The sequence below is a fragment of the Rhamphochromis sp. 'chilingali' genome, assembly GCF_963969265.1.
Source record: "Rhamphochromis sp. 'chilingali' genome assembly, chromosome: 1".
NCBI lineage: Eukaryota > Metazoa > Chordata > Actinopteri > Cichliformes > Cichlidae > Rhamphochromis > Rhamphochromis sp. 'chilingali'.
The window spans coordinates 35,224,548-35,252,496 of record NC_137929.1 but is presented as its reverse complement, the minus strand read 5'-3'; the positions used below and the strand labels follow the sequence as shown (position 1 = coordinate 35,252,496).

At 40.4% G+C, this 27,949-nt stretch overlaps 1 protein-coding gene across 5 annotated transcripts; it reads right to left on the bottom strand.

Annotated features, from left to right (window-relative positions):
* Nucleotides 1-215: 215 nt before the first annotated feature.
* Nucleotides 216-27,166, bottom strand: LOC308392237 (uncharacterized protein). Of its 5 annotated transcripts, none has more exons than XM_080875198.1 (7): nucleotides 26,566-27,166; nucleotides 26,261-26,341; nucleotides 2,948-3,301; nucleotides 2,637-2,716; nucleotides 2,349-2,449; nucleotides 1,225-1,380; nucleotides 216-1,127 (listed from the first exon to the last, which is right to left on the bottom strand). In XM_080875198.1, exons 3-7 carry the CDS (start codon nucleotides 3,082-3,084, stop codon nucleotides 672-674), a joined length of 930 nt encoding a protein of 309 aa, XP_080731324.1. In that variant the 5' UTR covers nucleotides 3,085-3,301; nucleotides 26,261-26,341; nucleotides 26,566-27,166; the 3' UTR covers nucleotides 216-671. The 5 variants fall into 5 exon arrangements, with proteins under 5 accessions (XP_080731324.1, XP_080731326.1, XP_080731322.1 ...); XM_080875200.1 differs by having other exon boundaries at nucleotides 2,948-3,014; XM_080875196.1 differs by lacking the exon at nucleotides 26,261-26,341.
* Between the last annotated feature and the right edge of the window lie 783 nt (nucleotides 27,167-27,949).

Sequence of the window (27,949 nt, the reverse complement as noted above, 5' to 3'; positions counted from 1 at the left end):
GAAGCTTTCTCCTGCTGAGACTGTATGAGTAACCTAACCTAACAATAATGAAAATATCTGTATTTTGATACTGAATTATTTTAGCAGTAAAGTCAATATTTCATTTGTACCACATTTTATATAATGTACAATGAAGGATCTTATTTTTAGATGACAGTGTTCACTTACAAGAACTAAGGAATAAATAAAAATCCACAGGAGTTTTCTGGCTTTTCTTTACCACAAATAAATCTTTATTTACATTTTAGTAGTGTTTAAGTAGTGACATTGATTAAACATAACTAAATTTTTTTCTAAAAGAAACCTTTTCTCTAAACAATTTATCGCCATGTAGCTTGAAATACAAACAACATGTGTGATAAGGAGACAATATATGTTATACATGTAACTAACCAGAGGACAGCATGTGCACACACAGAATGTTTAACCTTATTCTAAAGTTTTTTTAATGAATGACATTAGATTTATGCAGATTTATCATTGGACTTCAGACATGAGAGCTGTAAAGAACACATTTGATATTAAATGTCTCACTAATAAAACACAATTTTTATTCATAAAGTGATGTTATTAAAGCAGAGAGTTTAAAACACAGCATAGTGCCATTTACATTTAGAAAAGACGCTCTCAATACAAAGAAAGTGAAACATATCAGCCTTGTGTCTTTCCCATTATTTCTTCTTCCAAACAGGTATAGAGGTCTGTCTGGGGGCAGGAGTGCACCTGATCCCCCAACATGTACTAGAGTGCTTCAGACATACAAAACAAAATGTCCCATTACATCGAGGGCAAAAAACTGATGGGCAACCCTTCTTGCTGTGCTGCAACAGCAAACCACAGGTTGGACAGGCACGGACAGAGGGAAACACACGGATTCCATACTCATACTCATCTCCATACACATACCGATTTAATGTGATATCTCGGCATTTTTTTAGTGTTTCTAGTGACTCGTTACAGCAGTCATCATTTTCACAGCGGTCTTTCCGAGGCCGTGCACCCTTCCATTCCCTCAAACACTGCCAGCAGAATTCAAACGGCCGTCCTTTTACTGCTGTGCACACTTTACAGAGGACATTCAAATCTGATTCATTTGCTCTCGTCACAGTGGATCTGCAGCCAGGACACTACATGGAGACAGAGGTGGGACAATATTTGATATATAACAAAATGTCTATCAAGTCTATATTCACAGTATATATAATATATTGATGAAACACTTACCAACTTAGTAGTAAGTGTCTGCCTGGCAATGTTAAATTCCATGTTTTTTCTGAAATACGTCTTTTCTTGAGGGTCCAGAAGAGCCATTTTAGAAACCTCTGCAAAAGTCCACTCAGCACTACAACCAGACCCACCACACACAAACCTGCTTTCACCCTTTATTAAATATGGAGAGGTGAGAATTAATAGACTCGCATGTTGGAAACAAAACACCAAACAATTCGATGAGTTTTTTTCAGTAGGTTATTAACCCTTTCATGCATGAATTATGACAACCTCAATCTGGATTTTTTTTTCTTAAGTATTTTTATTCATCTTCAGGCATGAAAAAAAGATTTTTGACCTTCATTTTTTTCAAACATTTTCTTTTTCGAAAGAGTTTTTTAAACTCAATACACGTATTGACTTATGAATTGAGTATGAAGTGACACATCAGGGTCCAATGTAGTGGTATATGTGCAAGTATACCATCAACACTGACACAAATACAAAAAAACAGCCTTTGAATAACTGGCCACTATGCATGAAAGGGTTAAAACTACAAATACTCAAATATTTCATCATACATCACAACTGTATTGCTATATGTACAAATTATATACAAATTTGATGAAACAGAGTTGTGTTGCTATATTTTGTCTGAAAGCTATTTATGTTCTTTACTCTATAGAAACACTGAAATGATCACAGCTGTAACAGTACAGGTGTAATTCAAAGCTACACTGAGGCCTCACAGAGGGCAGATCAGTCAGCCAACATGCACAAGTACAAGTTACAATAGAAAAGACGGAAGCTGAACATTTCTGACTGTTTTATTTATTTCCTTGAGAGCACAGCAGGTTTCTGCTAAGAGAAGTTCATGAATTTACAGAGCAGTGTGTCGCTCTGTGTTGATTTAAGTCAGCGTAGCTTCTTTCTCATCTACATGACAGTAAACATTACAATCCAATTCACAACCACAAAAAACAATGACATATTGGGCACTGTTTTCATTTTTCTTTATTTATTCACGTTGACATAACATAAAAATCCTGTTAAAAATCAACACAACCCTGCATGACGCTGTTATTTATTCATATATGTCTGCTTGTTTATTTTAGCAAAGCCAAACTTTAGTGGCCTACCTGGTCCAACAACTTGCGACACCAGTTGGTGAGAGAGGTCGGGGTCACAGCGTGACCACAGGACATCTGAGCTCTGCGAGATTTGAAGTCTTCACACAAGACTGAGAACAATCACACACAAGCAAACAAATCAGTGTCAAACATAAATGAATGCTAATGCGTTTTGTTTAACTTTAGTGTCAACGCAGGTAAAATATTTTAATATAATGTATATATATATAATATGTATGTATATGTATGTCTGTTCGATGTCACTTTAAAAAGTGCTCAGGTAACAGGCCTACTTACAGTCCAAATCATCTTCTCCATCGACAAACTTAAGTGTCTTGTCGCGAGGGTCGTAACACTTCTCCTGTTTTGTTAGCACGCTTGAGGGCGTGAAAAACAAAACAAAACAAAAAACAGATTAAAATGAACACTTTCGGTTTCACTTCAAAGAGACATAATTTCGCTGGAGGCAGATAGTTGCACACAGTTTCTTCTTAACATAAAGTTTGTGATCAGCGCGAAGTTTAAAACAATAGAAAAAGTCATTGAAATCAGAGCAGCAGATGAAACACACACACACACACAACAGTGAGTGAACCACGCAGTGTTACCTATGTCGCGGAGGCGGGAATGTCGTCGCTGTGTCCACGAGAAACTCCGTGTAAGGGTGACAGTCATCTAGCAAGATGGAAGCAAACCTTCGTCTCAGTAAAATATCTGAACGCTCGCATAAGGCCGGGTTGAACATCTGGCTTGGCTTTTACTGTCTCTGTTCACAGAATAATATCCAGCGATGGACTGAGAGTCGCTTTGGTCCGCTGTGAATGTAAGCAACGATACTCCTCCCTCTCTCTCTCTATTCGGGCGTGTGTTTCAGGGTAATGCCTCTGAAGGTGTGAAGAAACTCCAGTTTAGGCTGATTGCCTGAGTTTACAACAACGATATTTGGTTCACACAGGGCTGGACTGGGACAAAAAATAAATAAAATTAAAAATCAGACTTTGGTCCAGAAGACCCATCATGATCGCTCAGCAAAAAATAAAAAAAATAAAATTAATTAATTAATTGATGAAGTTTAAAAATGTATTACATTTAAGACAAGGTAAAAAATCACATTGGTTGTTGTTGAATTAATTCTTAGTTGCACTGCAGTGCCTCATAATGATTAAGTACGTTTCAGCTTTTAGTGAACCTTGAATGTGTCACTTCCTAATCACGTCTCCCCACCCCTACATAGATAGATAGATAGATAGATAGATAGATAGATAGATAGATAGATAGATAGATAGATAGATAGATAGATAGATAGATAGATAGATAGATAGATAGATAGATAGATAGATAGATAGATAGATAGATAGATAGATAGATAGATAGATAGATAGATAGATAGATTATGACGCCAGGAAGGAAGAAAAATCCACAGACTTACATCAAATGTTTTGTTCAAATGCATAGATGAAATTTGGCAATAATATTCTGCAATAATAATCTCTAAGGCAGAGCCCTCACTCTTAAGAAGAAACTCTGCTGCTTGTATCCACAGTCTCATTTCTTCAGTCACTACCCAAAGCTGGTGACCACGGGTGAGTGGAAGAACATAGATCAACCTGTAAATCATCAGCTTCACTTTTACACTCAGCTCTCTTCACCACACCAAACTAATAAAGGACCAAACTGCCTGTCAGTCTCTGGCTCCACTCCCCCATCGCTCATGAACTGGTCCTAGGGATACTGGAAATCTTCCACTTGGGGCAGCAGCTCATCCCTGACCAGCGGTGCTGATGGGCCCTCTTGTTACTCCAAAAGAAGAAGCTGAAGCTTTTGAGAACTCACATTCCCGGAAGTGAACTGAAAATGTGTGGAAAGGTCTTGAAAATTTGGTGACTTCTTTAACTGGTCGGTTCATGAATTACATCACAGTAAAGCCATTCATTATCTGCACAAACATTGAGAAAATAAGTGAATTTAGAAGATCTCCCCCTGGCCAAATTTAAAGGTTCAGTTTTCCCAGAATTATTCACACTCTGTTCATTTGAATCCCACCTGTTATCCTTCTCAGGTTTGAGCAGTAAACACAGAAACTGACATCTGCACACACCAGGTCTCTGAACGTCACCAATATATTTTTGTTTCATTTGTTTTTTGTCACTTTCAGTTTCTCCCCAGCAGCTTTAAGAAGTCATATGACTGCAGATCAGCACTTATATGATTTTACTTTATATAATACAAGTATTAGTCCTGCTGAGAGTCGAGGTTTATTTATTTAATTGATTATATTTTATAACTATCTTTTATAGGCTTGCACCATATAGTCAAAGTTGATCTGACCAGTCGTGCTGTGTTTCTAGCATTATGACCTGGATTTATTATTTTATTTGGAGAGTTGGGGGGATTGTTGCGTTACTGCAATATTCTGAGTGTGAATCAAACTGATTGTTAAAAGTTTTCATCTGAATGTTTGTAAAATAGGACTGCTGAATCCACTCCTAGCCTTCATTTGGCACAACAACCAGGATGTAAAGAAGCAAAAAACCAAATCAAACATTGTTCTGGTTACAAAACAAACACTGATACAAACAGTTCTCGTTAGTAGGTAGTTTCCAGTGTGCAGCTTAATGACAGTCTTTGAAATCGTGTTGTAAAACCAGATTTACTTCTACACTTAGCTACGAGGCATTATGATGAGCATCGTTTACATGTTTCAGCTGTAGTTGAACTCTATCATTTACAGATCATCTTGGGTTCCATATTTAGATCTTAGTGTGTATTTTCTGTGATACATTTTCTTCTGCTGGTAACCAAAGCAATGCAGGTAATGTTCTTCATAATGTATCACTTAACCAGCATTAAAGGTAAAAGGAGAGCATTCATGCTGGGAATACAAGCACATAAGTTTACAGTGGTTAACTCATAAGCTTATCATGGAATCATAGGCCTTCATCATGGTCATCTGAGACAAATGGTCTAAGATGGCTTGAGCAACCTGATGATGGGCCTAGAGGCCTGGGGCAAAAAGGAACACCACCTACTTCAGGAAGAGGTCGAAGCAGGTGTGGCCAAACGGAATGAGCAGAGCAGTGGGACTGTGGTGGCAAGGAGAGTAGATGTTTTGGCTAACCTGGTAAACCTTTATCATCTTGAGAAAGAGTGAAACTCCTTTCTGCTCCTTTGCTCTTGGAATATCTACTCAGCAGCTGCCCACAGACTCTGCACGATGGCTGCTATCTGTGGCACCATAATCAGGTGCTGAAGGCAGTGATTTAGAGTTTAGCTTCATATCAGAATCTCAGACCTGCTCTTTTGACATGTGTATTATATATCATATATCATAACTTGGATTTGGGGAAACATAAGTTCTTCTATAAAATGTTTACCTCAGTGCAATTCATGCAGTGATCTACATGTGAATACGTTAACAATGATTTTAAATGATTTAAGCAGAGTAAAAACTATAGTCATTCTGGGATCACACTAAGACTAGAAATTCACGTTAACATTTAAACAGCTGAACTTTAATCAGATTAAGAGTTAATGTAGTTAAATGTAGTCTATTATCAAATGAAAAACAAATAATGAAAACTGGTTTTCCTGCATTTCCCAACTCAGCAGCACAAAGTAATGAAGCTTTCTCCTACCGATACTGCAATTTAATAACAGTGAAAATATCTGCCTTTTAAATCAGTTACTGTATTTATTTACTGTCACATAAATATTTCATTTATAACATTTTTTATATAATGTTTAATGAAGGATCATATTTTATATGACAGTGTTCACTTACAGGATATAAGAAATAAATAAAAATCCACAATATTTTATTGTACAGGATTTTGCTGGCTTTTCTTCCCCCACAGATACATTTTTATTTACATTTAAACATTGACGTTGATTAAATATAACTACAATTTACTAAAACAAACATTTGCTCTAAACAATTTATTATCATGTAGCTAGGAATACAAACAAAATGTGTGATAAGGAGACAATTTAACCTTATTCTAAATTTTTTAAATGGATGACATTAGATTTATGTAGATTTATCACTGGACTTCAGACATAAGACAGCTGTATAGATCACATCTGTTAGTAAATTTATAATGTGATGTTATTAAAGCAGAGAGTTTAAAACACAGCATGCTGACACTTACTGTACATTTAGAAAAGGCACTCTCAATACAAAGTAGGTGAAACTTAACGGCCTGTTTCTTTCCAATCATTTCTTCTTCCAAACAGGTATAGAGGTCTGTCTGGGGGCAATGCAACTGGTTAACAAACATGTACATGGGCATTCCTAATTGCTGCAAACCACAGGTGGGACAGACACGGACAGAGAGGCACACACACATGGACTCCATACCCATACCATGTGATATCTGCACAAGCATTTTTTTAGTGTTTCTAGTGACGGGTTTGAGCAGTCATCATTTTCACAGCGGTCCTTCCGAGGCCGTGCACCCTTCCACTCCCTCAAACACTGCCAGCAGAATTCAAATGGCTGTCCTTTTACTGATGTGCACACTTTAAAAAGGACATTCAAATCTGACCCATTCTCTCTCATCACAGTGGATCCACATCCTGGACACTACATGGAGACGTAATATTTGGAGGTGCAATATTTGATATATACATTACAGGTTTATATTGCCGAGGCAATTTAACTTATAAGATTTATGTGCTACAAGTTACAATAGAGAAGACAGAAGCTCGTGAATTTACAGCAGTTACACAGTGATTAGTAATAAACAAGCGCCTTTGTGATTTAGTAGAGCTTGTGAGAGTGAGTGGATTTAAGAACGTGAGTGACTTAGGTGTGTCAGTTGGTTTGTCGTGTGTTATCGAGTCTGGAGGAGAGTTGGAAATCTTTTGTTTTAAATCAAAGTTAGGATGATTCATGATTTAATTTCCAAAATTTGCATATGATCTTCAATTTGTAGCAGGTTCACTGACTATCACATAGCAGCTGGAGCAGTCTCAAATGGAGCTCAGTCCACTACTGCCACCTACAGTGGGGCAAAAAAGTATTTAGTCAGCCACCGATTGTGCAAGTTCCCCCACTTAAAATGATGACAGAGGTCAGTAATTTGCACCAGAGGTACACTTCAACTGTGAGAGACAGAATGTGAAAAAAAAAATCCATGAATCCACATGGTAGGATTTGTAAAGAATTTATTCGTAAATTAGGGTGGAAAATAAGTATTTGGTCACCTCAAACAAGGAAAATCTCTGGCTCTCACAGACCTGTAACGTCTTCTGTAAGAAGCTTTTCTGTCCCCCACTCGTTACCTGTATGAATGGCACCTGTTTGAACTCATCATCTGTATAAAAGACACCTGTCCACAGCCTCAAACAGTCAGACTCCAAACTCCGCCATGGCCAAGACCAAAGAGCTTTCGAAGGACACCAGGAAAAGTATTGTAGACCTGCACCAGACTGGGAAGAGTGAATCTACAATAGGCAAGCAGCTTGGTGTGAAAAAATCAACTGTGGGAGCAATCATCAGAAAATGGAAGACATACAAGACCACTGATAATCTCCCTCGATCTGGGGCTCCACGCAAGATCTCATGCCGTGGGGTCAAAATGATCATGAGAACGGTGAGCAAAGATCCCAGAACCACACGGGGGGACCTGGTGAATGACCTGCAGAGAGCTGGGACCAAAGTAACAAAGGTCACCATCAGTAACACACTACAACGGCAGGGAATCAAATCCCGCAGTGCCAGACGTGTTCCGCTGCTGAAGCCAGTGCATGTCCAGGCCCGTCTGAAGTTTGCCAGAGAGCACATGGATGATACAGCAGAGGATTGGGAGAATGTCATGTGGTCAGATGAAACCAAAGTAGAACTTTTTGGTATAAACTCAACTCGTCGTGTTTGGAGGAAGAAGAATACTGAGTTGCATCCCAAGAACACCATACCTACTGTGAAGCATGGGGGTGGAAACATCATGCTATGGGGCTGTTTTTCTGCCAAGGGGACAGGACGACTGATCCGTGTTAAGGACAGAATGAATGGGGCCATGTATCGTGAGATTTTGAGCCAAAACCTCCTTCCATCAGTGAGAACTTTGAAGATGAAACGAGGCTGGGTCTTCCAACATGACAATGATCCAAAACACACCGCCCGGGCAACAAAGGAGTGGCTCCGTAAGAAGCATTTGAAAGTCCTGGAGTGGCCTAGCCAGTCTCCAGACCTCAACCCCATAGAAAATCTGTGGCGGGAGTTGAAAGTCCGTGTTGCTCGGCGACAGCCCCAAAACATCACTGCTCTCGAGAAGATCTGCATGGAGGAATGGGCCAAAATACCAGCTACTGTGTGTGCAAACCTGGTAAAGACCTATAGTAAACGTTTGACCTCTGTTATTGCCAACAAAGGTTATGTTACAAAGTATTGAGTTGTATTTATGTTATTGACCAAATACTTATTTTCCACCCTGATTTATGAATTAATTCTTTACAAATCCTACCATGTGGATTCATGGATTTTTTTTTTCACATTCTGTCTCTCACAGTTGAAGTGTACCTCTGGTGCAAATTACTGACCTCTGTCATCATTTTAGGTGGGGGAACTTGCACAATCGGTGGCTGACTAAATACTTTTTTGCCCCACTGTATGCCATAGCGTACTACTAGATTAACTTGTGACACATTTGCACCTGCTTCTATGACCACATTGAGTAGAGGCTGAGTGGCTGCACTTACATCTGGTGCATTCAAATCTACCCACAAACATGTTAAAAGATGAAATGCCAGCAATGTGGATTGCCAAGACTAAAACCAGTCATTAAGCAAAGACAACACTGATCATCTTATCTGTTTATTACACAGCCAGATTAACTTGTGACACCTGTCCTCACTGTTGGTAACACTAAAAGCTGTAAGATTCATTTAAAATCCTCTGAATGAGGGAATTCTGTTATTACTCTTCTCAGTTTCCTTTGATTATGATTCAAACAGTTGAATTCTGATGCCACTTTTTGCAGTGAACTTTCATTTTTATCTTATTGACTTATTCAGCCTTCAGTCTTTAGACTGGATAAATCACTTGGATGAATGATAAAACATTTCTCCCACTAAAAACATTACATACACATGAAGAGAATCAACCTTTTGTTTAGTTAACGGAGTACCAAAAAAAAAGTTATTTTCCTACTTCCACAAGGTGGGGCTTGTACACCAATGTGTGAGCTGAGCTCTTAAGAAAGACACATACACTCACCAGATATTTCATTAGGTACATCTTGCTAGTACAAAATTAAACCCCCTTTTACCCCCAGAACTTCAGAAAGGGGTGATTTGAATGCAGTGAACTCATCGTTCAGCTTTTGATGAAAGAACACTTTTTACTCTTTGTTCTTCAGGGTGAAAATACTGAGGTTCTTTTACGGCCTGTAAATTTGAAAACTGAGAATGTGATGACTCCTAGAACCAAATAATGAACCAAGGCAGACATTAGACTTCAATAAAAACTACACAAAAAATAATGAATAATGAAGGTACAGCCCCCCGTGACATGGGCCAACATGTAATGTATTTGTCTGTGTGTGTACAAAAGAGTTCAGGGTGGCAGCCATGGGCAGAGATGATCCTAGTGTTTTGGCTGGGATGTTTCTCTCCACATTGCAGTGTGTTTATTAAATCCACTTTGAATCACGCTCACTGGGTGTGTTGCAGGTTACTATTAAAACATTAGCAAAACCACATAATCTTCAGACAAATTTGAAGGCTTATCTCTCTGTTGAATCTTCTCATCTTGCCATTGTGCTGTGATCTTTATTGGGTTTTCCATTGACAGTTTTCTGTGTGCTGGCATTGGTGTTATGGTGCTAATGCTTCACCAGGCTGTGTCAACCTGCCAAATTCTTTCCTCACTGCACACCCCCATCTGCCTCACCTCACTTCTCTTTCTGTCAGCAGATTCCCAGTCCCTCCTTTTTCCCTCTCCTCCCCCTGTCCTTTCAGTTTTCCTGGGATTGTTGACAATCAGTTCATTTGGATTTCATCAGTTAATCTTTCACCTGTTTGAACAGTAAACACCCTCTGCACACACCTGGGAATGCCCCTAAGATTTTTTCTATTTATTCTTTGTTACTTTTGATTCCAACCCAGCAGTTATGCGAAGTCATGTGACTACAGATTAGAAGTCGTCATTATTTTATACACTTTTATTTTAGTTAATCCCTCTTAGTGCTGCAGAGAGTCAAGGTTTATTTATTTATTTTATGACTTTATTGGTTTTATCACACTACTTTTGGAACCTTGCACCACATAGTCAAGTTGAGGAAAGTACCTGATCTACAGATCAGAGACGGGTGATTTACTTGGAGATTTTGTGGGCTTGTTGTGTTGCTTTCACCATTGTGGTTTTCTGAATGTGAATCAAACTGGATGTTAAAATGTCTTATTTTTTTATATGGTTATACAACAGCACTGATGAATTCACTCATAGCCATCATTTGGCACAAGCCGGATGTGAAGCAGCAAAAAAAATAAACTAAACAAACATTGTTCTGGTTACATATCAAACTGATGAGGGTGTCTTAGGCAGTTTCCAGTATTCATCTGAACAACATTTGAAATCATGCTTTTAATAAGGAGATTCATTTCTACACTGAATAATGGGCATTGTGGTGAACATCATTTACATGCTTAGCCTTTATTTGAACTTTTAGGTTTACAGATTAAATCCGACTCAATTTAGCATGATAGTTCCCCATCTTAAATGTCCTATTTTTGCACCCATGCCGACCTGTCTGTGATTCAGGCTCCTTTAGACAAGAATGCTTAGTGACAAGAGCTTCAGCTACCACCGATACATCCCGATCACTGGGGTATGCATTGAAACTATGCATTTTAGCTGCAAGAATTTCAGGAATGTCATGCTTTTGTTCCCTAAACAACTTGAGAGCCTTTCCTTTTCTCTCATAAGCAACATCACCCTCACCAAGTACGAGTTCTATCTCATAGGAAAATGTAGGAACTGGGAAATCCTGAGGCCATCTTTCAACCCTGTCTGGAGTCATGGTATGGGGTAGACCAGATAGTGGTGATAGTTCCACTATCTGGTCTACCAACTTTTACAACAGCTTTCTGAAGAAGCTCCTCAATATCTAGAAGTGAACAAAGCTGCCTGTCAAAGTCTGGGTCTTCGTATGATAAGCTAAAGTCATAGTCAAGTTTTAACTTTTCTTTTATAATGTCTTTTAGCTCATCCACAGATTCTGGGTGTGAGAATAAAGTCAGTTTTCTCACAATTTCTTTGGGGACATGAACATGAAGTAATAGGAATTCAGAGAACATTCCCTATAGTTAGAAAAGAAAAGAGAAAAGTTGTTACTTTTTGGGGGCTTTTCACCCTGATCTATTTGGTTGCATGTGGCTTATTCCAAAAGAAATATTAATCTTGCCAGTGTCTGATCAAAACAAATCTTTTTTTGTGTCAACAACAGATGTCCATCAACAGTATAGTATATAACAGGAACATGCAAACATAAACGTTGAAAAAAGTCTAAACATGAGCATGAACATGAATCTTAGCAATAGCAGACATTCTGTGACCTAACGTGACTTTGACATTAAGATCTGTTATCTGTTTGATAACTATTCTTTCAAGAATTTTTAATATGAAAGGAAGGAAGGCCTATAATTAGCTAAGACCACTGGGTCAAGAAATGGCTTTTGAAGTAACGGGTTAACTGCTGCCAGCTTGAAGGCCTGTGGTGCTGATAGTTAGTTTATAGGTAATTGGAAAACCTTCTGGAGGAAACCTGGTCTTGTTAGGACAGACAGCATCCATCCCACTTTGGATGGAGCAGCTCTCATTTCTAGAAATCTGGCCTAATCTATTAAATCTCCCCAAAATATCACTATCCAGAGTTGGGACCAGGAAGCAGAGTTGAAGTCTTACACGCCTCTCTGCAGCTTCTGTCCTCCTGTTATCCCCCCCCCCCCCCCCCCCCATTCCCCCAAAACCCTATCCCTTTAGAGACTGTGTCAGCTCCCAAACAGACAAAAACATACTATAAACCAGCCAAAAACAGACTTAAACATGACAAATCACAAATAAAGAACAATACAGTACCCACATCTACACCAAATAGTAAAACAGTAAAATGTGGATTAATAAACCATAGTATCTGTCTTCCAGATAATTGATCAACAAATTGATTTACTCAGCCTTACAGAAACTTTATTACTGCAGGATAATTATGATTGTTTAAATGAATCAACACCGAGTAATACCTGTACATAATTTTTTGGACACCACTCAGACAGCCAGCAATTTAAGGAGAACATGCGGCTAAACATATCGCTCTCGGCTGATCACTGTTAGTATGTGTCAGGTTTCTCAATAGGCACGGCAGAGCAAAATGAAGAAATTGCTACGCCAAAGCAACCCCACTTAGCTACCCAGAAATGGCAATACACCATCCCAGCGAATACTGGATAATTACCCCAAATGTGTATTTGGTGGTACAACATTAAGATCATTTATCATGGTACTGCAATTCTGGTTCTGCACTTTTTCAATTTCAGTTTCTCTCCAGCAGTTACAAGAAGTCATATGACTGCAGATCAGTCCATATGATATTACTTGATACAATCAGAGTGTTATTGCTGCTAAGGCTCCAGGTTTATTTATTCATGTGATGATTTATGGGTTTTATCACTTTTTCTTTGGTAAACAGTCAAAGTTGATCTGATCAGTGGCACTGTGTTTCCACCATTATGACCTGGAGTTATTACTGTGGGAGGATTATTGTGTTAATTTTGCCACTGCAGTGTTCTAAATGTGCGTCAAACTGGGTGTTGAAATTACTTAATATGAATGTTTGTACAACAGGACTTATGAATCTACTCCTAGCCTTCATTTGGCACAAAAACCAGAATGTAAAGAAGCAAAAGACCAAACCAAACATTGTTCTGGTTACATAACAAACACTGATACAAACAGTTCTAGTTAATAGGTAGTTTCCAGTGGACATCTGAGACTAAAGGCCCAGGTGAGCAACCTGGTGATGGGGCAAAGAGGTAGACTTGTATTCAAGACCGCCTAAACCAAGACAAAGACAATACCAAGACCAGAGGGTATTATTAGATTATTCTGTTATTATATGTTACCTTATATATGTAATCAAAGTAGTTGAATTAGAATACTGCTGTAGATCACATTATACCCTTTAATATAGAGTGTGTGAGCTGTATGTAGTTTAGTTCTCATTATACTTTTGAGTTAACAGAACATATTCACATATTAGTTCATTAGATAAATGTGCATCACTCTGTATCCTTGATCTGCTGGGAATGTGTTACACTGTTTTCTTGACATGCTTAATTGTTGAATCATGAAGAGAAGGTTGTAAGCAGGAGACTCTGTGTCTAAAGACAGGGGAGATAGACAGACCACATTCCACACCCCCACCTTACAGAAAGCAGAGAAACAACTGCCGAGGTCATAACTTAGGCGCTGTAACAGAGAAAAAATGTGATGTTTTGGCTTTTACGACTAGCTGGGGGCCACTAGAGACTATAAAAAGCTGAGCAACCCGTCACCATTTTGAGACATGTGCCTGACCCTCTGGTAGCATCTCTCCCGTCCGGACGTTGTAATGCTCTTATTGTTGAATTGTATGGAAATAAATGATTGTTGATTGAGCATTTATACACCGAGTATTGTCCTTCCTTCAGCCCAAAGATTCAAAGAATTGGGAGAATTCAACAACTTGGTGCCGTGTGACCCGGATCTTTGGTGTGCTGAGGAGGTGCAGATTTGGCCTTTGGTGAGATTGTGGGGCGAGGCGAACGGAAGACCGGTCTAACAACAAAAAGGTAAGCACAGCCTGTTGTATTATACCAAATGTGCATATTGGGCTTTCCAAATTAATCTGTTCGCTGAGTCACATGTATTTTCACAGTAAATTTGTCGGTGTCTGGTTTTTGGCGCAAGATACTAACAACATAAGTTGAGGCTGAATTCCAGTGTGTTAAATAAACTGCTTCTACCGAGATACTAATAACATACTACGTTGGACTAGTTGCAGTAATCTGCTTCTACCGAGATACTAATAACATACTACTGTTACACCCCGGCCTAGGCAACCGGGGTGCAACGTAGAAAAACAAAGATAAGAAAAATAAAACCACGAAGGCTCTCCACCAAAATCCCGAAACGAAAATATCCCATAACGAAAGTATTTACAACAAACTATTTATTTACAACAATACACCAAACTATTTACAACACGGGGGGAGATCGCGACCATGACACACTGAAACACAGGGTTTAAATACATAGAGGGAGCAATCAGGAAAATGGACAACAGGAGGGAAACACAGCTGGGGCAAATTAGAACTGACGAGACAGGGAAAATGTAAACTGAACACACTAAAATAACAACAGACCTTCAAAGTAAAACAGGAAACACATGACAGTCACGCAAAAACAAAACACTGACAACACCGAAACGTAACATTTCCCCCCACCCAAAAATCAAACATGTAACCCCAAGTGAAATGTTTTGATCAGACAAACGAAGGCTGAAGTGAAGGCAGACGAAGCTGATGGAGGCTGGAGCGGTCCCACGGACCCTCCAACGAAGGCGGATGAAGGCTGGAGCGGTCCCCGGGCCCTCCAGCGAAGACAGACGGAGGCCGAAGCGGTCCCTCCCTCGGACCCTCCAGCAACGGCGAACGGCTGAAGCGGCCCCCGGGCCCTCCAGCGAAGACAGACGGCTGACGCGGGCCCTCCCTCGGACCCTCCAGCGAAGACAGACGGCTGAAGCGGTCCCTCCCTCGGACCCTCCAGCGACGGCGGACGGCTGAAGCGGTCCTCGGACCCCCCGGACGAGCCCCCATATGTTACACCCCGGCCTAGGCAACCGGGGTGCAACGTAGAAAAACAAAGATAAGAAAAATAAAACCACGAAGGCTCTCCACCAAAATCCCGAAACGAAAATATCCCATAACGAAAGTATTTACAACAAACTATTTATTTACAACAATACACCAAACTATTTACAACACGGGGGGAGATCGCGACCATGACACACTGAAACACAGGGTTTAAATACATAGAGGGAGCAATCAGGAAAATGGACAACAGGAGGGAAACACAGCTGGGGCAAATTAGAACTGACGAGACAGGGAAAATGTAAACTGAACACACTAAAATAACAACAGACCTTCAAAGTAAAACAGGAAACACATGACAGTCACGCAAAAACAAAACACTGACAACACCGAAACGTAACACTACGTTGGACTAGTTGCAGCCACTTTACCTTCCACATTTAATTTTGTCTAATACTGGCTTCTGTAGCAATAATACATTAGAATTTATTCTGAAGACGCGGCCATTAGTCCAGTACATTGAAGTCGAGGTTTGTTTATTTTGTTTATGGTGTCGGTGACGTCCTGGCTTTTGCCGGCTATGAAATAGAAGTTGATTTAAGGAAAAGCAGATGCTGGCTTTACGGTGCGGTTGAACGCTGGCAACGCGAGAGCGAAACACGTCCGTAGGTTTGGTTTATGATATGGCCGTGTTCCGGTGGTGCGGCCGTGAAGTGCAGTAGTGGTTGGTGCTAATTTTAGTACATTGAATAGAGGTTTTGACGGTGGTTTGTGGCGTCAGTCGAGTATAAAGGGCTGCGGTCATAATACAAAGTAAAAATTTAAGTACATAGCAACACCTGGTTTATGATGTCTGGTATAACTTCGGGGATGCAAGCATCACTTTTATGATGCGACTTTGCCCCGTGGTGGCGGTCATAAGCGCAGAGAAAGGGGTATTTTGGTCTATGGTGCAGTGTGCTTTAAGAAGATCTAATAGTTGAGCTCAGAGGTTTCTGTGTAAAATTCCCGCTGAGGAAAAGTGTTGTGTGTGAGTGTGAAAGCGCGCTCTGGGTGAGAGAGTGTGTGTGAAGCTGCGAGGCGCGCTCTGGGTGCTGTCTTGTGGGTAAAGCGCGCACTGAGTGAGAGTGTGAGTGAGGCGCGCTCTGAGTGTGTTTTTTGTGTGGAGTGTGAAGCGTGAACACAGTGACAGTGACGGTTGATGTGTTTGATTAGGAGGACATTAGAGCAAATACACATTTTAGGATCAAAGGTTGATGCCTAGTGTACCTGTGGAACTTTGCCCTAGGAGTGGCGACCCTCCTGTCCGTGGACGCGTGGCCAGGACCGGCGTCGTCCGGGTGCCGAGGTGGTGACTTGGGGAGGTGAGGGCCCCCGCATAGCTACGGAAATAACACTGGAACGGCCGTGTAATCACGGGTTCACATTTATTCCGGACTAGAACAAGACACATTTTGCGAACAAACGTTGAGTCTAGATTAGTAAAGAAATATAAAAAGGTTGAATTCCTCGTTTCAGTGGTTGAAATTGTTGTGTGCCTGTCCCCTGACGAGTGTGAAATTAAAATAAAGAGGGAATTTGGAGCCACATAGAGATAGACGGGCATAATTGGGTGTATTACTCTGTGGTGTAATAAAAATAAAAAGGAGAGATAGTAAGAGGTGTGCAGTGGAGAATTATGGAGGAGTACAGAGAGGAATGTGTTGGGAGACTGGCGTACAGTTTACGCTGTCAAGGTAGGCGGGTTGCCTGCTTATCTGTTTAACAGTGATGAAAATGAAATTAAATAAATCTCTTAGTGTGTTAATACAGGAAGCTGCGGACCTGGACCAACTGCCCCCACAAGCACAGCGGCCGAAGCAAAATTATAGGTAATGGGAACCACACCCAGCACGAATCAGCAGCTGTGAAAAAGACAGCAGCGAGGAGAGAATTAGAGGAGAAATTAAGAGAAGTTTTAACACATAAAATTGGGGCCAACGGACTTGTGGAGGTTGGGAAGGCGTCCGGAGCATCACAACAAAAAGGTGAAACAAAAACACACACAAGCAGAGAAATCTGAGAGAAAGGCTCCTTTTAAGGTAACGCCTAGTTTGAGAAAAGATCAAATTAACCTGCTTTTATACAAATGCACATACACGCAATGAAGAAACAGCTTACACTCATGAACACGTGAAGATTTTCCAGCAAGGTTAAAGAAAAATTAACATACTTAAATGATGAAGTCTATACATTACTGACAAAGAAACCCTCTGGGTTGCAGGACAACAATTTAACTAAAAAAAAAAAAAAAAGGAACACTGGTCTAACCAACCAGGCAAGACACAACAAATTTAGTGGTTAAAAGATTCAAATTGTGACATGTTTTCTGTTGATTGATTAATAAAAGTGATTACTGAATGAAAGAAAGTTCCTTTTTTGGGCTTTTAAACATGATCTTAAGAATTTTAACATATACCGGTGTTGTCCTGTCAACTTGGTGGGTGAGGAGTTGATTATATCGGGAGACAAAAAACAAAAAAAGGGGGAGAGAAGGCTGACACAGGGCCTGGCCCCATTGTCTCCCCTCTGAATAACACAGCCAACACAACAACATTTTCCTGTTCGTTTGTTTTTGTTTTTTGTTTGTTTTTGTTTTGTTTTGTTTTTGTTTTTTCTATACATATTTAATTACAGGCTGCTTTGCCGGCCCTGAAAGCCGAGGCTGACTGGACTCCTGCTCTCCCCCATACGTGACACTGACCAAATGCTGCAACAGCTGGACCCACAACAACGACCTGAGAATGTCAACAGACCTGCAGGAATGTGATCTCATGCAGCCGAGACGGAGAGCACTAAACCTAAGGCCCGTTTCACTACACGGGGGAAAATTCCCAGACTGCGTCAGCTGACAGAGCTGTGACGAGACGCCCGCCAAGCCCGAATGAAAAGTAAGGCCGAGCGAAAGAATGCTGACCTTGATAACTTTGCATTCACACTGTGCAGGACAGTGATGGACCAACACGGGTGATCGGGTGGCGAAAAAGGGCGTGACCGAGACAAGAGGAGTAACTGAGGACAGAAGGCACCTCAGAATGGACAAAAACACAGAAGAAGATGCAGGTTTCACCTGCGGTGAACATCGACACTGGAGAAAGGACTGCCCCAATTGGGGTCAGAACCAGGACGGACTGAATTTTGAGCAGCAGCAGCAGCAGCAATGGTCGCAAACAAACTGAAAAGGAGGGGGGCAGGACCCCAGGCCATGCTTCAGGCAGTGGTTTAACCAGAACACCAGAACAGGAAAGTGATGAACACAAACACCCACACAAACACACACATCTACATGCACTGACTCAGAATGAAGAGAAACAAACACACACACACACACACACACACACACACACACACACACACACACACACACACACACACACACACACACACACGTCTCCAAACACACAGATTCAGAATGAAGTGAAATACACACATGAACACGTGCACTCGTTGAGTGAGTGAGAAATGACACACACACACACATATACACACACACACACACACACACACATACACACACACACATTGGAATGCTGATTCACTGAGAAGTGATCCACACACACACACACACACACACACGCTGATGCAATGAAGAATGCTTTGCTTATGCTGATATGCAAAATGCTGCACACAAACATCCCAATGCATAATTTTTATGAGGAGCCATTGATTACTTAGAATGTGTTATATGTCACCTAGAAGGCATTTATGTAGATTTTAGGAATAAGCTCTAAAATGGTTTGGTTATGAAAACAATGTCTGTGCGTGATGTCTGTTTATGGCTCAAGGCCTTGACTGAATTCTTTGCTGTGCTTCACACAGCCCTGATGAGGAACAGTGGCACAGAGTGAAAATGATGAATTAATAGTGTAAGTTTAGGTTGGAGTACGGCATTTTCTGTGATTGAGTTTTAATTCAAGGAGGAACAAAAGGTGTTATGGCACCTGAGGTTCTCATTCCCACACAATATTGTCCCGGCAGGAAGCAAAACGTTCCTGTGAATTTCTGGTTGATTTTTTGGTTTTGCTTAGCGCTAGCTTGATGTTATCAGTGAGCTTTGGCTTGTGTTCTTTCTCGTAAGCGAGAGAGGGATAGTTTTATGCTTGGACATGTCTGCAACGGGCCCTAGTTTGTGTTATTGTTGTTAGTGTTTTGTTGGTTATGTCTGTTTTCGTTTTGTTACAGTGCACTGAGATAAGAAAATCTGAGAGGTGTGATCCACCGGTGGTGATATGTTGATATTTTGTGAGTTTATGATTTAACAATCAGCTCTTTAAATCAGGCCTGAAAGATTGAAATTTAAAGCGCTATGAAATATTCTTACAAAAACAGTTGCAAAGTGTGCTTCTCCATGATTGTAATTGGCTTGGGAGAAATTCACTTATAGGGAACACTGAGAAGTTCTGAGTCTAAAAGGATTGCACCGAGTCAATCCGGCCCAAAAAACAACAAGGAATTGTTTTCCTTTAAAATGATGACGTCATCTTGCTGGTGATGGAGGCTCGAATAGGTTGCGCGTGAGACTCCATTATCAGCAACATCTGGTATGAATGTGTATGGAGGTATGCATGTGAATGGACTGTGATGGACTGACGACTAAAAGTTTTGACTGACTTGATACTGAGACAATGACTGCACCAACTTTAGGATTAGTAAATGCCAATAAACAATTCATAAACAATTCACCCAGCCGACAAGAGAAGGGTGGATGCTTCGCTTTGTTTTGTTTTGTTTTTTCAGGAGCAGGAGGATAAGAGAGACTGGAGGAGGAGACTCTAGCTTCACATAAGTATGAACTGCAGACTTAACACTGTGGTTGCTGATTTTGAGTTACCGATGTTTGCATTAAGAAAACTGTGCTATATTAGCTGTGTTTTGATTAAGGTATCATGTTATATTATTGGGAATGCCAAATGCTACAGTGGAGAAGACTTTTGATACCACTCATGACTGGAATATGTTATTATTAACCATAGCAGGCCACTGTAAAAAGTCAATTAAATTTTATAGAGGAAAATCGCCAAAATTGAACAATACCTATGAATGACTGGCCACATTCAGAATAGAGATATGCAATAATAAACATTGGTCCACGTGATTTAGGTTCTCACTTGAAATAGTAAGTTATTAAATGTAGAATATAATCGACAGGGACATTTGATAGGATGTGGTACTGAAAAAGAACAAGAGCAAAGTAAATAAAGAAAATATTGTGTTTAGTTTGGATAAATTCAAATTAAAATGTACCATTACACTCAGAGGATCAATATGGAATAAAACATATGCAAAATTTGTAGGAAGTACATGACTGATAACTGTTCTGTCCTGAGCGTTTGTTTCCAGAGCACCCACTTGACCACACCAACAGTTTCTCGCCACCGAGGAGGGGTACTTGCAAAAAGAATAAAATAAAAATCTGAGTTTAACAAAACATTTTAAATGTAAATATCAAGCTTACCTTTCTTTTTCCATGAAATGTGCTTGTGGGCACGCCAGCCATTTTGAAAAGGTGGGCAAAGCAATTGGCAAGGCCACACCCCCACACATGTGATATAATTTTAAAGGTACTGTTGCCCTCTCTAAGAAACATCAGGAATTAGAGGAGTGGCAAGTAGAGTATGCGAGCTACAAGCAAAAACTAAAATGTGTACTACAGTGTGCAAAAATGAAATACTGGGTCATCAGGGGGTCATGAGGGACATTTATAAAACTAAAAGTCCCACTAACCTTAAAGTGCACTTGAAAAGCCCACACAAGAAGGTTAACCTAGCTTACCTAGAAGACCTCATCAGGGGGAGCACACTCCCCCTCCTTGAAGAGCTCACCCACTCAACCCGCATCCCCAGAAAACAGCTAACCCCAGATAAGGCAGCGTGATGTATCCCGAGACAACAGGACTGGGACATCTAAATAAAGGTGTGAAACAATCGCCTTCAAAAGGTTATCAATTCACTTGAACCAAAATTAGGACCACACGGTGCGGCAAGAGTTAATAGTTATTAGTCTCAACACCCAAGGATAACCAGAAGAGCATGACTGATATGATGGAACTGGGATTTTGTTACACTTAATTTTTGCAAAACACAAATAAAACTAAATTGAAACTAAGGATTTTCAGAAAATAAAAACTACACTAAACTAGCAAAGAATTGGTAAAAACTAATTACAACTGGTAAAAATTGAAAATCTGGAGTCGAAACTAAATAAAAATAACAACTAATGGAAATGGCGAAAAGTTTAAAACCCTGGTGCAGAGATTGGCAAATCTGACCAGGAAACGTTATAAAATGGATGGTCAGGATAGTCAGCGTTAAAGCCACTTTTGACAGTCCATACTAGGATGGCATTGGACATCTTCGGGGCAGAAAAGGGTTGGTGTGACCAAGGTGTGGTTTGGCTTGTTGTATGTACATTTCAAAATGTTACAGCTCTGGATGGACCAGTTACCAGGGCATGGAAGGATGACAGACTTTATTACATGAGGAGAAGGGACATTTTCGGGATCGAAGATCCTCAGGGATGACAAGGCTGGAGCAACGGTACTCGAGAGAAGAATTTCTGATACTTTCTGAGATATGATGTCACCAACCTTCTCTTTTAATTGTCTAGCTCCAATGAATTGACACATGGGAGTGTGTCAAAAAGGGGGAAGTTGAGTCCGAACATCAAACAATGGTTTTATGAACATCTTATGACGTTATTTCTGTGTTTAATAATTTAGCTATGGTAAAACTTAAGCTTATAATGTGTTAGACTTAGAAAGGGTTCACTAATTTTTGATTTCTTTTACACACACATAGATTATGATTAGAATAGGTCCTGAACATAATATTTTAAACCAAATTTGAATCATTAGAACAACAATGGATAACAATATTAGATTATCAAGGCTAGGGAGAGAGGTGTTTTGGTTTTCTGTCTCTTGCAGAGAAAGGAAGAGACACCAGACGGGGACCCGGAGATGTGAGGACCCTTCACAGCAGGGACAGATGTAGGGACTGCCGAGACAGCAACTGGGGTCAAGTGTCATGACGTTTGGGCTCCTGGAGAAGATGGATCCCACAAACACAGCAATAACCATGAAGGGGTTGGCGAAAACCAGGAACACCAGACCAACGAGGTTCAAGAGGCTCTTGGCAAAAAGGGGGACACGGCGGTGACCCCAAAATACACAGATCTTTGTTTGAAATCGGGGCAGAATAATCCCCAGAACTGTGCAATGACTAAAGGGTGGTCTAACCCCGGAGGTCGAAGAAAGAAGCTGAGAATCACCCAACTGGAAGACACTGGTAGCTGCAGCAATAAAAATAAAGGTTAAAAGCTCCTTAGACAGAGGTTCTAGTCTAAGTACATTTGAAAGGTATAAGGGGGCATTAAAATGGGAGTGGAAAACTGGAGCACCAAAATAAAGCTGTGGGAGAATTGGGGAGTGATGGGAGAGTCATCTGTAACTGCTGTTATGGTTGTAAATCTAACTTTGCTTGCATCTGAACTGCGTGAACACAGAGGTCATCCCACATATGGTCCACCCGTTAAAGGGGGACAGAGGGCCTCAGGATCAAGAAAACCTGGACCTTGCGACCCTGGAGTGCATGTTGTAAGTGATCTCTTTCAGAGATCAAAAGGGGGAATTATTAGATTATTCTGTTATTATATGTTACCTTATATATGTAATCAAAGTAGTTGAATTAGAATACTGCTGTAGATCACATTATACCCTTTAATATAGAGTGTGTGAGCTGTATGTAGTTTAGTTCTCATTATACTTTTGAGTTAACAGAACATATTCACATATTAGTTCATTAGATAAATGTGCATCACTCTGTATCCTTGATCTGCTGGGAATGTGTTACACTGTTTTCTTGACATGCTTAATTGTTGAATCATGAAGAGAAGGTTGTAAGCAGGAGACTCTGTGTCTAAAGACAGGGGAGATAGACAGACCACATTCCACACCCCCACCTTACAGAAAGCAGAGAAACAACTGCCGAGGTCATAACTTAGGCGCTGTAACAGAGAAAAAATGTGATGTTTTGGCTTTTACGACTAGCTGGGGGCCACTAGAGACTATAAAAAGCTGAGCAACCCGTCACCATTTTGAGACATGTGCCTGACCCTCTGGTAGCATCTCTCCCGTCCGGACGTTGTAATGCTCTTATTGTTGAATTGTATGGAAATAAATGATTGTTGATTGAGCATTTATACACCGAGTATTGTCCTTCCTTCAGCCCAAAGATTCAAAGAATTGGGAGAATTCAACAGTATCGAGACCAAGACAAGACCAAGACCAAGACAGACCGAGTCAAGACCAAGACAAAGTTGAGATGAGACCAAGACCGAGACAAAAAAGTCTTTAAACTGCAGCCAGATGCTGCTTCGTTTACAGGTGTCAGGCATATTTATGTGTTTTTGCGATGCACTCCTCTTCACTGCTGTCTACTGTCTCACTCACTTACTGAGAGGACAGACGCACGCTCCACTTGACTGTCGTGTCTCTCACCCTCTCTGTTTTTCACATAATGATATTATCCCATATCCTCGCATGTGGTTGGCCACAATATGGAGGGATTGGAGCATAGTTGAGCCACTGTGTGAGAGCTGATCAGCGAAAGGAAATTAAGTGAGGAGCCGGCTCTCGCTCAATGGGAGTCAGTTCTTCTGATTCACTACAAAGCACTCTCTAAGCACGGCTCTTAGAGCTGATGTTTTTGCGCACGACACATTATCGAACATTATGTTGTGTGTCGTGGATACTGTTGACTCTAAATCTCCCGACCACTAAGACCGAGACAGCGAGACCAAGACCATGTAAAAGTGGTCTCAAGACCAAGACCATTTAAAAGTGGTCTCAAGACCAAGACCAGTCTTGGTCTTGAGACATCCAACTGTACAAAGAAGAACACCACCTACGTCAGGAAGAGATCAAAGCAGGTGTGGCCAAGCAGGAAATGAGCAGAGCAGTGGGACTTTGGGACCAAGGAGAACAGATGTTTTGGCTAACCTGGTAAACTTCAATCGTCTTGAGAAAGAGACACCTTTCTGCCCCTTTGCTCTGGAAGCTGCTCCTTTGAATATCACATATCATAACTTGGACTGGGGGAAATAGAAGTTCTTCTACAAAATGTTTACCTCAGAGCAATCCATGTGAATAAGTTAACAATGCTTTTAAATAACTTAAACCGAGTAAAATACTGATCCTCTGGAATCACGCTGAAACTAAAAAAATAATTAACTTTCAAACTGCTAAACTTTAATCAGATTAAGAGTTAAATATATTTATATTGTCTTTATCATTTTTTTTGTACAAATGAAGAATAAAGAAAACTGATTTTCCTGCATTTCCCAACTCAGCAGAACAAAGTGATGAAGCGTTCTCCTACTGATACTGTATAAGCAACCTAACAATAATGACAATATCTGCATTTTAACTCAGTTACTGTATTAATTTAACTGTTAAGTCAATATTTCATTTGGACCATTTGTATATAATCTATAATAAAGGATCACATTTTACATGACAGTGTTCACTTGCAGGACCTAAGGAATAAATAAAAATCTACAGGATTTTATTGAAGTTGGTTTTGCTGGCTTTTCTTCCCAAGAAATACGTTTTTATTTACATTGATACTGATTAAACATGACTAAATTTTACTAAAAGAAACATTTTCTCTAAACAATTTATCAATGTGTAGCTAGGAATACAATCAAAATGTGTGATTAGGAGACAACAACCTGTGTTACATATGTAACTAACCAGAGGACAAAATGTGCACACAGAATGTTTAATCTTATTCTAAGTTTATAAATGAACAACATTTTTCAGATTTATCATTAGACTTCAGACATGACACAACTGTAAAGATCACATCTGGTAGTAAATTTCTCAGTAATAAAACACAACAATTTTTATTTATTATGTGATGTTATTCAAAGCAGAGAATTTAAAACATGGCATAGTGAATTCATTTAGAAAAGGCACTCTCAATAAATGAAAGTAAAACTCATCAGTGCTCTAATTGGCAGCAGCCGGCCCCCCTCCCCTTTCGATGGGTTATGTGTGTGAGACTTTAAATCATCAAACTGTAAATTTTAAATTGTTATTGATCCCTTTACCCCAAATCCCAAAGTGTATATTTATTTTCTTACTCTTGTTATATATGTTGTTTATTTACTTGCACTGCTGTAACTGGAGCCTCGTCGTCTCGTCTCTCTATATACTGGACTGTATATAGCGGAGATGACAATAAAGTTTACTTTGACTTTAAGTTGACTTTGACAGCAGCAAGCAGGTGCACCGAGGGCTCTCGCGCTCACTTTTCGCATATAGAATTATGATAAAACATCTCTGCAGATTATACGTCTGTATCATAATGTCTAGAGTTTTCGTGTTTGTTATTATTTTGTTTTATTTTGCGAGTTGGTTATTAGATGCTGCTCCAGCCCGCCAGAGAATCCCCCGCAGCCCCGCAAGCAGCAGGCGCACCTCGCGCAAACGGAGGGTGCCCTTACTCCCAGCAAATGGGCGATAGAAAACCGATCAGTGCCTACGCCATTCCTAATATGCGCTGGCATGATGTCGGTTGGAGAAGAGCTGAGGAGAGTCCCAGATGAGGGGTCACTCAGCAGCCGCGGAGCAGAAGCCAGGGGGGGTTGCAGTGACGCGCCCGTGAGCTCCGCCGGCAGCCAGCTGTGCCTGAGTGACCGAGCCCCAGTTAGACAGTTTTTCTGAATAAACTTTCCTGTTGTGAAACTGACATCAGCTCAACATGTGTCCCTTTTCTATTCTTTATCACAGGTTAGTAAATACATTTAAATGAATGTATACTGCAGACCTTACAAACAGAGGATGTTGTTTATGTGGGTAATGAGCGCAACTCGCTAAAGAAATGGATTCGTTCTGAGTTGTGTCGGCCACCGTCAGAACAACAACCGGGGCTGTGTCGGTGGCTGTGTATGAACGCCACCCATTTTTCTGAGTGAAATATCCGCATAAACATTCATTACAGTTTCTCCCCTCCGCTGTACTAAGTGTAACTTACTTGTACACATCAAATATATCAGTGATATTGGCAGGCGGCTAGCATCTGTAACACAGCTCCGCTTAACTGCCTTGAAAAACTCTGAAATAGTAGAACAATAAAATAAAATGCAACGAACCCATCTGGGATGATCCTGCGATCAACAACAGTTAAAACGTCAATTCACCTAGTATACTGTAACATCGTGAAACACGTTCATTCCTATATAACATTATAAGCTAACAAGCATGCTAACCGTAACTGTACCGTAACTGTTTTCCTGTAGAAATAGGAGACACCAAACTATTTCGCTTTTTGTTACTCACCTTCTGGTCTTCCATTAATAAAATAACATCTTCGGGGACCCCTCGGCAACGCAAAAAATCACTTATATCCACCATATTTAGTGAATTAGTTCTCCACCTGCCAAACTGGACACATCACTGTCACTGAAGCTGGAAGCCTGCAGGTAGTGATGGCCCGCTTGAAGCTGACGCTCCGGAGCGTGTGTCGAAAAAAACAACACACTGGTTCAGAAGCACTGTGTCGAGGCTTGCTTCGTTTGGCAAAAGTCACGTGACCAGTGACGTCCGAAGCTTCATTACGCACGTAACTGCTTCGGTACCTGATTCAAACGGATATAAGGAAGTGAATCATCCACGGGATTCGTGGAGTGTGTTGATGGTGACAGATAGCGACGAGGTGATCATTCCACTGACAGATATGGAGCCAGCGAGGAAGAGAGGACGTTCTGGCGTGTGGGAATATTTTGAGTTGATTTTGCTCAATTCATTTTATCTGCCGAAGTGAAAAACTTGAAATGTCCAAAATCATGTTTTCATAATGTAAATATCATTACAGCATATGACTTTAGGAACACTTCCATGTGAATTAAAGCTGATGAAGACTACAAAAATGTATTTGACACTATACGTACTGTGCTGCCTCTTGGCCAGGACTCCCTTGAAAAAGAGGTCTTTGATCTCAACGGGACATTCCTGGTTAAATAAAGGTTAAATAAAAATAAATAAAAATAAACGTACATGACATTGCTACACAGTTTAGAAAATCATTTTGTTTATTGTTTTTAGGTGATAGTCTGCAGGACCCAGGAATACCTGCATATCTACCAACTTGCAGTGTAGTTCCTGCACTCCACAGCCTCTTCTGTTCCATGCAAGTGGATTTTCTCCAGGGCAGGAGAAACTATTTCTAAGAAAAGAAACAGACTCAGCCAGCGCACAGTAACACTAATCCTCTTGTTAACTGTAAATAACAAAAGGGCTACCTTACATTGATCATGTTTTTACTTTGCAAGTTCTTGATTAGGGGTGGGTTTTGATTATCGCTTTTCTGATTACAATCCATGCTAAATTGAATAAAGTGATATTGATTCATTAAAATCCCGTGTCGATTTGTAAATTAACGTTATTATGCCTGAAACGCCAGCATCTCAGGTTAAACCTCACAACATGTCGTCAAACACCATACAGCTAAAACAGTAACTGCGAGCAGGTTTACGGATTCTGCATACAAACGTGAACACAGAGCGCGGACCCGACGCGTCAGAGTCAGATTTTGGTGTGTCGTCGGGTCCGCGCTGTGTTTGCCTCTTTTTTTTCGCTGGCTTCTGCAGCTGCAGGTTTCATAACTCTCTGTTTACATCTCTAATTAAGTCTCACATGTGTCAGCTTTCTTTTAATAGATACG

Coding starts and splice junctions, on each gene's coding strand:
- LOC308392237 (XM_080875198.1), bottom strand. CDS start 3,084: ATGTTCAACCCGGCCTTATGCGAGCGTTCAGATATTTTACTGAGACGA. Junction 2,717..2,947: donor TTCCCGCCTCCGCGACATAG/GTAACACTGCGT, acceptor CACGCCCTCAAG/CGTGCTAACAAAACAGGAGA. Junction 1,381..2,348: donor GTCGCAAGTTGTTGGACCAG/GTAGGCCACTAA, acceptor TATTTAATAAAG/GGTGAAAGCAGGTTTGTGTG.